The sequence below is a fragment of the Tachypleus tridentatus genome, chromosome 10 (assembly GCF_004210375.1).
Source record: "Tachypleus tridentatus isolate NWPU-2018 chromosome 10, ASM421037v1, whole genome shotgun sequence".
NCBI lineage: Eukaryota > Metazoa > Arthropoda > Merostomata > Xiphosura > Limulidae > Tachypleus > Tachypleus tridentatus.
The window spans coordinates 104,148,112-104,162,590 of record NC_134834.1 but is presented as its reverse complement, the minus strand read 5'-3'; the positions used below and the strand labels follow the sequence as shown (position 1 = coordinate 104,162,590).

The 14,479-nt window shown below is 35.3% G+C and overlaps 1 protein-coding gene across 4 annotated transcripts in view; it reads left to right on the top strand.

Annotated features, from left to right (window-relative positions):
• The window catches only part of LOC143230018 (transcription factor AP-2-epsilon-like), a 162,035-nt gene that overhangs the window by 112,764 nt on the left and 34,792 nt on the right, over window positions 1–14,479 (top strand). For all 4 annotated transcript variants that reach the window (XM_076462967.1, XM_076462963.1, XM_076462965.1 and 1 more), the window contains exon 5: window positions 11,948–12,066. In XM_076462967.1, coding sequence (XP_076319082.1) covers window positions 11,948–12,066 — 119 coding nt within the window. The remainder of the gene's footprint in view (window positions 1–11,947; window positions 12,067–14,479) is intronic.

Genomic DNA, 14,479 nt, shown 5'->3' with positions numbered 1-14,479 from the left:
TATAGCATTAAATTTCTGACTAAGAATAATCCAGCATAGACCTGAGTGTGGCATAATGGTTATCAAGCAGGCCTATGGGCCTGCAGGTTCTCGTCAGTATTGTGGGAAAATGAAATTAAAAAGAAATGCGCTTAGAACTTTTAATCCACGACGATCACATCTCATTATTTGGTCAGACAAGGGTAGCTAAAGAGTTGGTTCTGTTAGTTAGCTGTGCAATGGGTTGGTTCTGTTGGTTAGCTGTGCAATGGATTGGTTCTGTTGGTTAGCTGTGCAATGGGTTGGTTCTGTTGGTTAGCTGCGCAATGGGTTGGTTCCCTCTAGTCTATCATTCTAAAATCAGGAATGAATAAAAACCCTCTAACCCGAGCGCTTTCGAAAGGCGGACCTTTCTTCTTCAGGAGCATACTGGGAACCCTGGAAAGGAAAGACTCATCTTTCGAAAAGCTCTCGGGTTATAAGGTCTTTATTCGTTTCTATGAATACTTCTTAAACCCACCTGTTTTTTTCTAACATCATGAATTTCAAAATTAGGGACAGTCAGTGCTATCAGCTCTTGAGCTGTTTTATGCACATAACCGAAAACAAATAAATACTAAGTTAGTATAATGTGACAACTACATATTGTTTTTAATATGGATATATTAGGCATGTAATAATTACATCGGGCGACTGTTAACTATCTATTTTACGTTAGGATAATACATCCACAATAGTTATGTTCTGTATTAAATTAGTATCTCGTAATGCTACAACTTGTATTTACTCTAGTTAGTTTCTCATTATATATTAGGTCAACGTGTTATTGTAATATGTAAGTACTTATATCAATCGGTTACGTCTGAAACTTTATTTCTCGTTACCACGCATTTGAGAGTTGTGGATTTCTGACCTAAGCAGGAGTAACTTCCGTAATTATTTTCTTTGCATTAGTTAACTAGATTACATTAAAGTATTACATTGTAAAAAGGAATGTGTATTTTAGTCGAAATTCAGGAAATAAACAACAGTGGAAATTGCATAAGTTTACTGTACTTCTATAAACGTGATTCTCTGAAAATGTTGAAGGCCTAAGTTTCTCTATAGGCTCTATTCATACACAGTAACATATGTTATAAAGCACAACGTGTGTTCAACACAGTAACGTGTATTATAATCCACAATTTACGAAGACCGACTATGGCCCAGTAGTTAACGTGCGGGACCATAGATCCGAGGGTCTAACGTTCAAATTCCACGGCAAAGCCACTTTAGGTATGTCTGGTCAGCCGTTTGTAATATTGAAAAGGGAGAAACAGTGTACCTAACTTTTCGGCTAGAGTTGTCTGGCTGAATAATGTGATTCGAACGTCAACTTTATAACTAATTCATGACGTCAAAATCGGGAGAGCTATATTTTTTGTCGGTAATGAGTTGAAACTTATGGGCTCATAGTTACTGGTGTGGAACAATAACTACTAGCCACACTCGACCACATACGTACGTGCCTCGCACTATGGGACGTGGGAGCGTTATAAAAACGACAGTCAAATCCTAATATTTAATTCTAATTAGCCATGTTTATGTTAATTAGATGTTCTTACTCTTGTCTCTCGGTTCAAAATTGGTAATGGCTCGCGCAGATTGCCCTTTTATAACCTTGCTCAAATGTCCGAAACAAATGAACAGTTTCATCTCTATAAGAAACCATTTATTTTAAACAGATAAACAGATGAAAGTAACACATATGATAAAAGAATACTCCCACTGGTGGAAGCTTCTTTTAATGGTCCTTAAAACTCAGACTGTACGACCATACTATTAAACTTAACATCAGTAGAATAATTTATTTTTCCATTCTGCCACCCAGTGGCACAACGGATTGTCTGCGGATTCACAACGCTAGAAACTGTGTTTGGTTAACCCTAATGAGTAATTGCTTAGCTTTGTGTTTAAATTACAATCAAAATTTTTTTCCCATTTTACGGTTGTCGTGATGAGCGTACAAAAAGTGCTGCCACCTTGTGGATATTGTTATATGGCAGTTATAATTTCAAAATCAAGTTGGACATTTGTTAGAATTCCACATTTGTTTCTGTGACATTTTACTTTATTTCATTGAAAGGAATGTAAACACCGTGCTCAGCAGCGTATGTTTACACAAACTCCACAACCTCTTCCATGAGATTATGACGTAAACATGCCATCAGATTTTTTGTTTGTTTGTTTGTTTTTGAATTTCGCACAAAACTACTCGAGGGCTATCTGTGCTAGCCGTCCCTAATTTAGCAGTGGAAGACTAGAGGAAAGGCACCTAGTAATTACCACCCACCGCTAACTCTTGGGCTACTCTTTTACCAATGACTACTGAGATTGACCGTAACATTATAACGCCCCAACAGCTGAAAGAGCGACCATCTTTGATGCGACGGGGATGCGAACCCGCAACCCTCGGATTACGAGTTGAATGCCTTGACACACCTGGCCATGCCGCGCCTGAAAATACACCTACAAGTAAATAAACTTATTATACAAACTGATAATACTAGTAAACAGTGGAGATTCCATAGTATTAATGTTATACACACTGATAATACTAGTAAACAGTGGAGATTCCATAGTATTAATGTTATACACACTGATAATACTAGTAAACAGTGGAGATTCCATAGTATTAATGTTATACACACTGATAATATTAGTAAACAGTGGAGATTCCATAGTATTAATGTTATACACACTGATAATACAAGTAAACAGTGGAGATTTCACAGTATTAATGTCATACACACTGATAATATTAGTAAACAGTGGAGAGTTCATAGTATTAATGTTATACACACTGATAATATTAGTAAACAGTGGAGATTCCATAGTATTAATGTTATACACACATATAATATTAGTAAACAGTGGAGATTCCATAGTATTAATGTTATACACACTGATAATACTAGTAAACAGTGGAGATTCCATAGTATTAATGTTATACACACTGATAATACTAGTAAACAGTGGAGATTCCATACTATTAATGTTATACACACTGATAATATTAGTAAACAGTGGAGATTCCATAGTACATGTATTAATGTTATACACACTGATAATATTAGTAAACAGTGGAGATTCCATAGTATTAATGTTATACACACTGATAATATTAGTAAACAGTGGAGATTCCATAGTATTAATGTTATACACACTGATAATATTAGTAAACAGTGGAGATTCCATAGTATTAATGTTATACACACTGATAATATCAGTAAACAATGGAGATTCCATAGTATTAATGCTATAAGTGAACAGTGGAAATACCATAGTATTAATGTTATACACACTGATAATACAAGTGAACAGTGGAGATTCCATGGTATTAATGAATGACCGAGAAGGAATGTCTATTCAGGAAATAAAAAATAGTGCAAATAGCATAACGAAGGAGTTTACTGACATCTATTAAGTTATATGCATGGTTACGCTCATTCGTTATTTAATGTTTCCACTTTCTCGGTTCTTAGAAAGTAATAGAATTATTGAATTATATGCCTTGAAGTTATTTCTACAAGTGAAAAATTTTCAGCAATTTTTTAAAATTTACTCGCAACGATGTTTCTATTTATATATAATATAATGGTTTTTACATACAACATGAATTCAGTCTTTATACACTGGAAGACTAGCTGAGTGTTCGTCTCCGAAGTTATAATGGCCCGGCATGGCTAGGTGGTTAAAGCATTCGACTGGTAATCTGAGGGTTACATTAAACATGCTCGCCCTTTCAGCCACGGGGCGTTATAACGTGGCATTCAATCCCACTATTTGTTAGTAAAAAAGTAGCCCAAGAGTTGGAGGTGGGTGGTGATGACTATCTACTTTTCCTCTAGTCTTACTCTGCTAAATTATGGACGGTTAGCGCAGATAGCCCTCGTATAGGTTTGCGCGAAATTCAAAACAAACCAAACCGAAGTCATAACACTGAGTTTTTTTTTTAATGACATAAGGTTCTGTGAGCAAAGTAAAATGAACACTTTACTTTTGTTGACGAATCACACTCGGTTGTTCTTGTAATCGCGCGTGTAAGCTTTCTTTATGGATGTTAAAAATAATTAATTTTGTGTTTGAAACAACAAAACTACGTGTTTTTCTGTTATTTGAGTTTATAGCCTACAATCACAATAATAAACCAAAATAATTAATTTTACCGTACTGCAGAAAATGGTACCGTGTTTCTCCGATAATAAGACCTACCCATAAAATAAGACCTAGTGTGATTTTTGGGGATAGTTTTAATATAAGCCCTACCCTTAAAATAAGCCATAGTTAAGAGTGGCAGGAAGAGGGAAGAAATAAAAAAAAAATAAAATAATTAGTTTAATAGTTAGTTAATTAGTTTGTTTAAGTATTAATTAGTTAGTTTAATAGTTTAATAATAGTTTATTTTAAATGGTTAGTTTAATAGTTTTACTTTGTAACTTCATTTTTTTAATATATCAAAATAAGACATCCCCCGAAAATAAGCCCTAGTGTCATATTTTGGAGTGAAAATTAATATAAGCCCTGTCTTATTTTCGGAGAAACACGGTAGTTATTAAGAAAATAGTTTAGTTTTTGAATCAAGCTGTATGGGAAGTCTGAATAAAACGTTTTAGAAGAAAGAAAGAAAACTAATCATTCAAATCAAACGTTCAAGTAGGGACCGCCAAGGAAAATGGTTACCATTTTATATAAATGTTAAAATAGGGGCCGTCAACTAATTCGCGTTTATGAATTTCTTATCCACATCTAGTTTGTTTGTTTTTTATCGGTAAATAAACTGAATTGTAAATAGACTTTTCATGCATTGGTCTATTCATAAAGCGTTTTTTTTATGTCCATTATAGCGTTATGTACCTTGTTTATCGTATGATTTTATGGAGAGCTGGTGTATTAGATCGTGTAAGGACCTATATAACACATTAAGTTGAAAAAACACACGAGAAAAATCATTAAATTTCGCGTATTTTAAATGACCACTAATTATTATACGCATATAAATATTTGTTAATTATGATATACTTTTTCACTGTTTAATTATCTGTTATTCGGAAACATAGATAATTATATTGTAACAGTAAACTTTCTCATGTATTCCAGAATACCCAGGTTATTCGGTGCGAACCAGGAAGAATCTGGGTTTTTATCGTTGTTTATTTAATGTAATTATTACTTTGTATAGTCCACTACGCAGTCCGGAAGTGTTTAAAGTAATTCTTACTTTGTATAGTCCACTACGTAGTCCGGAAGTGTTTAATGTAATTCTTACTTTGTATAGTCCACTACGTAGTTCGGAAGTGTTTAATGTAATTCTTACTTTGTATAGTCCACTACGCAGTCTGGAAGCGTTTAATGTAATTCTTACTTTGTATAGTCTACTACGCAGTCCGGAAGTGTTTAATGTAATTCTTACTTTGTATAGTCCACTACGTAGTCCGGAAGTGTTTAATGTAATTCTTACTTTGTATAGTCCACTACGCAGTCCGGAAGTATTTAATGTAATTCTTACTTTGTATAGTCCACTACGCAGTCCGGAAGTGTTTAATGTAATTCTTACTTTGTATAGTCCACTACGCAGTGCGGAAGTGTTTAATGTAATTCTTACATTGTATAGTCCACTACGCAGTCCGGAAGTGTTTAATGTAATTCTTACATTGTATAGTCCACTACGCGCAGTTTAATGTAATTCTTACATTGTATAGTCCACTACGCAGTGCGGAAGTGTTTAATGTAATTCTTACATTGTATAGTCCACTACGCAGTCCGGAAGTGTTTAATGTAATTCTTACTTTGTATAGTCCACTACGCAGTCCGGAAGTGTTTAATGTAATTCTTACATTGTATAGTCCACTACGCAGTGCGGAAGTGTTTAATGTAATTCTTACATTGTATAGTCCACTACGCAGTCCGGAGTGTAACATTGTTGTTCCTCACAATTCAACATGAAAGAATATATCGCACCAACTAAACGTCAGGTAAAAGAGTAACTCAGCCCAGCCGTTGATAGAGTTGAACTAAACTATATAAGTTCACAATCTTTATATTATAATCCAGAAGTTGTAAAAGTAGATTTTTTTTTATCAAACCACTTTTCGATTCGACAAAAAATAATGAAAAGCGGTAAAAAATATTATTAACTTGTTTACTGGAGTTTCCTGTTATTAATACGTAAAAAAAATATTATTAACTTGTTTATTAGAGTTTCCTGTTATTAATACGTAAAAACATATTATTAACTTGTTGATTAGAGTTTCCTGTTATTAATACGTAAAAAATATTATTAACTTGTTTATTAGAGTTTCCTGTTATTAATACGTAAAAACATATTATTAACTTGTTGATTAGAGTTTCCTGCTATTAATACGTAAAAAAATATTATTAACTTGTTTATGAGAAAATTTCTTGCATTTGTTGTTGTCTTGACAGCAAACTGTTTTCTGTTATATACTTAGGTTCTGGGGCAAAGCAAGGCTTCTAATAGAGAGTTTGTTTGTTTTTTGAGTTCGCGCAAAGCTACACGAAGGCTATCTGCGCTAAAAGGAAGGCATCTAGCGATCACCACCCACCGCTAACTCTTGAGGTGCTCTTTTACCAATGGATAGTTCGATTGACCGTTACATTATATCGCCCCCACAGCTGAAAGGGCGAGCATGTTTGATGCGACGGGAATTCGAACCCGCAATCCTTAGATTACCAGTCGAGTGCCCTAACCACGCGGTCGTGCAGGGTTCTAGATTTTGTTTTCGTTCTAAAACTTTGTATTCGAACAAAATTCTCGTGTCTGAACCTAGCTCTCATTACTTGTTTACTTACTTGGCTAGAATATAAATTATATGAAGACCCCTTCCCGTAACGAAGGTTACAGTTATTACGTGATACTTTAGCTGTTCCTTCACTGTTAATTTTCGGGTTTTTGTATATTATTATTTTAAGCATAGATAACTTTACATTTTGTTACCCAAAATATTCAAAACTAAACTGTCATAAAACAAATGCCCCATGGTGGTTCAGCAGTAGTCTGTCAGCTTATCTCATTAAAAATCTCGTTCCCACACTCAGTACACAAAGCCCAATGTGCAGCGTTACGCTTACCAACAAGCAATGTATAACGAAATTCTTTGGTAGTAACTGTGTAAGTGTTATTAAATAGCAGGCTTTTATGGTTTCCTGTGGCTTGAAGTGGAAGATCTCCTCGCTTTACCCATTAATAAAACTGCTGAAGACGAATAAGTCTAGTTGTTTGTCTGGTGAACTTTCTTTCACATTTTTTAACACCAAATACAAACAAATACAACAACCCTAATTACTTTTTTCACAAAGAGCTCCACTTACACTCAAAATGATTCAGTTAGTTTGTTGTAAAGCACGAAACTACACGAGGTGTTATCTGTCCACCGCGGGTGTCGAAACCTGATGGGTCACTGAGGCTTTCTGCAGCGGAAACCAATAATTTTGTAATCTGTTTTGTTAATTTCCATTTCGGGTTTCGTATTTCTTAAATCGTTTGATGACAAAGTTTGCCGGTCGCAGAAGTGTTATAAATATAGAAATAAAATAAATGTTATCGGTTTGTTTTGAATTTCACGCAAAGCTATCATGAGGGCTATCTGCGCTAGCAGGTCCTAATTTAGCAGTGTATGACTAGAGGGGAGGCAGCTAATCATCACCACCAATCGCCAACTCTTGGGCCACTCTCTTTTACCAGCGAATAGTGAGATTAGCCTTCACATTATAACGTCCCCACAGCTTAAGGGGACGAGCATGTTTGGTGTGACAAAGGTTCGAACCCGCAACACTCGGCTTACGAGTAGAGCGCCTTAACCACCTGGCCATGCTGGACCAAATAAGTATTATAAAAATAAAATAAGTGTAAAAGATATAGAAGTAAAACAAGTGTTATAGATATAAGTAAGGGAGTGAAGTAGAGAGCTTTTGAACTAAGTGGATCAGTATCACTGAGTTATGTTTAAATACTGTTATACCGCAACTGGATGAGGTGTTGTGAATTTTCGTTCCACCAATGTAAACTTAACATAATACCTAGATTCATTTTTATCATGGGAGTGAAAATTCAACACGTGTCGAAAACTCTATACACAAAGACCCGCTCCACCACGAAACCTATACAAAGTAAGCTGTAACAATCGTCTGACCTTTCACACAGGTGAAATTGGACGTAACTTTAAGATAAGGTTAAAAAAACACGTTCATTGTCGTATGAGCAAAAGCATCCTCAATGTTTTTGAACAGAACGTCACAATGTTAAAACACGAACTTGACACTAACAGCAGAAACATCAGAAAAGCCTTATTAATAAAATCAAATAATCCCATAATTAACAAACACCTAGGCGTATCTTTATATGTCTCTTATCATCATTTTCCCAGATGTTCGTAATGTTATACAGATAATTCTAATGACATGTTCCACAGTTTAATATTTATTCACTTGTTGTTTGTCTTTTAATTTCAACAACAAATGAATAATCTGTCAGCTCATTCAAATTGATACGCCCATCAATTCTAAAATATAAATACTTTGTTTTGTTTTTAATTTCGCCCAAAGCTACTCGAGAGCTATCTGTGTTAACCGTCCCTAATTTAGCAGTGTAAGACTAGAGGGAAGGCAGCTAGTCATCACCATCCACTGCCAACTCTTGGGCTACTCTTTTACCAATGAATAGTGGGATTGAACGTTACATTATAACGCCCAGACGGCTGAAAGGGCAGGCATATTTGGTGTGACGGGGATGCGAAACCGCAACCCTCGGATTACGAGTTGAACGCCATTAAACGCTTGGCCATGCCCGGCCAAAATATAAATACGTTGCTAGATTGTTTCATGTAAATAATAAAGTATAATTTACAATTAAAACTTTTATAGTTTAAAATAATCCCACCAGTAATCGAAACGTCTTGTCTGTTTTTAAAATATTCTTTCTTATCGTAAAAGCTGTAACTTCCAACAAAAAACTTGTCAAATTTAGTGTAGGTAAATCAGTTTTCTTACAGAAAATTTGGAATTGAATGTATAAAGGTAAACAGAAAAGGCAAGTGAACTGAAAAGATTGAAAAACAGAGATCGAAAAGGATACAAAATTACCATTTAAAATACACGGATGAATAAAGTTGAGACAAATAATAAGAAAATGTGAAGTCACTAGCCCTCAGTGAACATATTTGCATTACCAGTTCTCGATAAAACTCAAGTACCAACATATGACCAAAAAACAGGACAATTCGTACTTCGTTACCTGTACAAAATGACTAAGTCCCCAGTACTTGTATTTGTGTTGGATCACTTTAAGTGTTGTCGTAAAAAATGTTCTGCTTATGGAACTGATTTGATATTTCCCCCTCAAACTCAATTTCATCTTACGTACTCCCCCCCTGTTTCTCACCCCGATGGCACAGTGATAAGTCAAAGGGTATACATTGTTAAAAATCCAGTTTCGATACTCGCAGTGTACAGATCACAGATAAACCCATTTGTGAAGTTTCATGGTTTACAACAGACAAACTAACACAACCCTTCTGATTTGTATGCCTTTCCCCCAGTAGCACAACGGTAGGTTTGTGGACTTCCAACGTTAGAAACAGGGTTTCGATTCTCGTGATGAGCCGAGCAAAGCTAGCTCATTGTGTAGCTTTGTTCTCAATTTCGAACAAATTGTTTCTCTGAGGGAACTTTCTTGTATAGTATTGTGGCTTCAGTGGTGTGGACTTCGCATCTGCTTTTATTCAATGCTTACGTAATAGTCTAAATGTAATATCGATGTGTGTCTATTACCCTTTCTGTTGTGTCCTACCTCGTGTAGAATATCCAGTTACAGCAGTATATACAATTAAACAGTAAATAGAGTTAACTATTTTTTCCCCCCATCTTAACATTAATATGTTTATTAAAAATACCTGATGCTGTTTTTTTTTTTTAACTCCATGCCACTGAGTGTTAAGCGTCTATAAAAGACATGTTTTAATGTTATACTTTGTTTTAGTATCTTCAGTCCGTTCTGGCCTATTGAATTCTGGAAATTATCCACGAATAACTTTCTTCTATTTGAACACCCTGCTATGGCTGTAGCCCTAAATAGCTAACAACTTCTTTACGAAGTTTTTACAACTTTATGTATATACTGAATGAATTAATATAAATGAACTGAAACAGTTTTAATATAATATAAGTATATAGATATGACGTCACTGACTTTTTTTCCTAATAATAATGAAATAATAATTAAACTTTATATTGATTTTTCAACTTCATGTTGCATAGGAAGAGCAGTAAGGGGTAAAATTCGTTTCATTTGTTTGAAATTTTGCGCGAAGCTACACGAGGGCTAGTTGCGCTCGCCATCCCTAATTTAGCAGTGTAAGTCTAGAAGGAAGTCAGCTAGTCATCACCACTCACTGAAAACTTTTGAACACCAACGAATAGTGGGATTGACCGTGACATTGTATCGCCATCACGACTGAAAGGGTGAGCATGTTTGGTGGGATAGAGGATGCGAACCCCAGATTTCGTGTCGAGCGTCCTAACTATCTGGCCATACCGGACCATAAAATCCGTATCTGTAAAATATTTACAAATACGATTCCATAGGTTGTGTAATGACATGATATGAGTCTGAAGAAGCCACCCCAGTGGGAGGTTGTCAGGGGTTAAGTATTAAAGGTTGCACTCCAATGAATAATCCGTAGAGAAAAGGCTATCGTTGTTATCAGATCCATAGAGTACAGTCAGATAAATTATACTGAGTCCACCAAAGGGCGATAGTAGATTTGGTCGATTACGTAATATTGATTATTACTGTTATTATGTGTGTTAAATCGTGTTTAACTCTGCACCGTGTAATTTCATTGTCATAACCATGTTTCCAATAATAAACCAAGCGTTTGAACACGTTTGTTGCAGTTTTATTTTTGATGTAACGCACTTGACGCTTTCTTTATATGCATGCCCATATACAAGTTTAATTTACGTAATCCTATAAAAAAAACTGTTTTTCTTCAAAGTTTTAAACCTTAAAGATTCGATAGGTGAGGTGGCTCAAGCACTGTCTCCTAGATACAAAACCAAATGGTCCCCAATTTCCCCCTTAAAACCGGTGTTGAGTGTAGCTCAAGGCTTAGCCTAGTGGTCAGTGTGATAGACTGTGAATCAAACAGTCCAAGGTACGAGCTACCATATGTTGTTGAACAGCAACTTGTGGTGGTGTCAGAAAATGTAATAATTAATCAGTTGTGGGAGTTCGTCATAACTGCGTTAGTCAAACAGTTGTGGGGTATGTTATAACTTTGATAGTTAGTCAGTTGTGAAACATTATAAATGTGATTATCAATCAGTTGTGGGACGTTGTAACTTCGATAGTCAACCAGTTATGAAATGTTATAACTGCGACAGTTAATTATAACTTGAAAATCAATCCCACAATTCGCTGTAAGAGTAGTTGCATAATACGAGGTAAGCGCTGTTGTCTGGTTCACTTGTCCATAGCTCAGGAGTGTATGAACTGTCCGTTTAACCACTTTGCTTCTAAATTCTTTTTCTAGGTTAAAAATACCAATGTACTTCTAGCGTTGTTAAAAATAACGAAGCAACAGAGAGCAGTGTTTCACTTGAAACACGTTGTTTTTACTTTGTTATAACATTTACCAGAGAAGTCTTGTTTTTAAGGATTTTGTATGATTTATATAGGATGTTGTTATGTTTTACAGGTGGGATGGAGGTAACTAACATTATTTATTGGTTAAACACAAAACACATTTAAACACAAAAGTTCATCGTTACTAAACTGTGAGTTTCGTTGAGTAGAAGAGAAAAAAGTAAACAAAAAACACGTGAACATATATATATTCGATTGGAGTAGGCATAGTCTTAAAATAATTGTATCGTCGGTACTTCTTAAAATGTGATTGATATTTTCCAGAGCTAAGTCTAAAAATGGAGGAAGAACGCTTCGTGAAAAACTCGAGAAGATAGGTTTAAATCTTCCAGCTGGACGACGGAAGGCTGCCAATGTCACTCTTCTGACATCACTTGTAGAAGGTAAGGTCGTTAAACAGTGTCCGTCAAGGGCAACGAGATTGTGGTATCTGATCAGTATGGATATCTTGTGAATAAATAAATCAGTATTTGGTAAAATGAATCATTATAATATTCTGAGTTGTTGCCAAGATAACGATCAATTTAGTCATTGATATAAGGAAGACAAAATAGAATGTATGCGAAAGTAAGAAGGATTGGTTTGTTTTGGTTTGAATTTCGCGCAAAGCTACACGAGGGCTATCTGCGCTATCCGTGCCTAATTTAGCAGTGAGACTAGAGGGAAGGCAGCTAGTAATCATCACCCACCGCCTACTCTTGGGCTACTCTTTTACCAACTAATAGTGGGATTGACCGTCACCTTATTATGCCCCCACAGCTAAAAGGGCGATCATGTTTGGTGTGACGGGGATTCGAACCCGCGACTCTAGGATTACTAGTCGAGTGCCTTAACCACCAGACCATGCTCCGGGGCACTTCTGTTAGTTCAATAAATAAAATTCCGTGATAATTTTTCTGTTATAAACAAAACTGACTGTTGTGTATATAAATAATGGAAAGTTTTTATAACTAAAAAGGGCATGGCCAAGTGGTTAGGGTAGGGCACTTCAATCGTAACCTGACGGTCGCGGGTTCGAATTCCAGCTCTATCAAATATGTTCGCTTTTTCAGCAGTGGGGGCATTATAAAGTTATGGTCTATTCCCCGCTTTTTGGTGAAAAATTAGCCCAAGAGGTGGGAGTGAGTGTTGATGACTAGCTGCCTTCCCTCTGGGCTGTCACTGCTAAACTAAGGACGACAAGTACAGAAATTTGTGCAAAATTCAAACCCTTAACTTTTCTTCCTCCTACCGAAATACATTTAATTATTCCTGGGTTTGGGTTTGGACAAATCTTGAAGATTCAATATTTATTAATTTAAGTAAAACATTAAAATTAAAGTGCGGTAAAAAGTATCCATTTCACCGTTCATTTTAATAAGGACATACTTCCGCAGTGACTTGGCAGAAAGTTGGATTTGCGTAATAAAGTAAAGCTAGCATTAGGTCTACTTTACATTTATTATAATTAATATTTCCTGTAGCAACAAACCAAGTCTTGGCCCGCATTACTTAGTGCGTAGAATGTTGGCAAATGCTTCATGTTTAAACCTTTTTAAAGCATTACACAGACTTTGGATATTCATTAGCCATAGTCGAGGACTTCAGCCATCATGGGTTATGTACTGGTAAAACTGGACTTTTAAAGTAAATGACCAAAGAAACATTCTGCTTAATTAATCCGTGTTAGTATAACAAAATATTAAGCATTACATAATAAATAATAAAAACTGATCAGAAGTAATCTTTCCACTCTAGTTTGATTTAAACAACAATATTTAAGAACTTACACAATTTTCATTCAACACAGCGCCGTATTATAACCACATTGTTTAATAATTTACTTTTTATTTTCAAAATAACACTGTATAATAATTATATTGTTGATAAACATTTTTCATGTGAACTCGTATTCATATTAGAAAAACATTTTTTGTTTTATTCTAAACTTTACAACTATGTTGAAATTCTATTTCATAGTCTTATTGCTGGAAGTATGTATTGGATAAGTTTGTTTTCATTATTCGCACAGGGGCTATCTACGCAAGCTGTCTTTCATTATTCGCACAGGGGCTATCTACGCAAGCTGTTTTTATTTAAAACCGTTAGACCACAAGCAAGTACTCGTTTCCATTTCATACAGTGCTTTTTTTTTTACCCAGTAGTGAGATTTAACCGTCACTATTATAATGTGCCCACAATCTTAAAGTGAGGAGCAACCTTTTACGTCAATGGCACGCTTGGCCTAATTATACTGAGTCAGTAGAATGGTATGACATAAATTATTATACTTGTGATATCGTATCATGCACACTTTGTGACATAGGGAATTCTGCTTGTTATTGTTGTTTTGAATTAAGCACACAGCTACACAATGGGCTATCTGTGCTCTGCCCACCACGGGTATCAAAACTCGATTTTTAGCGTTTGAAGTCCGAAGACATACCGCTGAGCCACTGGGGGTACCTGCTTTTTGTTTATCAGGGTTTTGTTTTTTGTTAATTTCTTATTCCTTCTATTGTGTAGTTCAATTTTGAACTTTTAGTTGCAGTAAAACGCTGACTCACCTTCCACTTAGAGTTCGTTGATTTTGAGTATGTGTGTGTGTGTGTGTGTATAATGAAGCTGACACAAGTTTCCTCTAGTGGTGACATACACATATTAGTATTGTGAAATAAAGTAGATCTATGGTGATAGCTAGTAACATGAGATGTAATCTCGTGGTCTAATTACTAAATAAAAAAATCTTTCTTTATCTTAATCGGATAAATTCACGAGATATAGCCAGAAATAATTACTTTTTTTATCTCGATATTG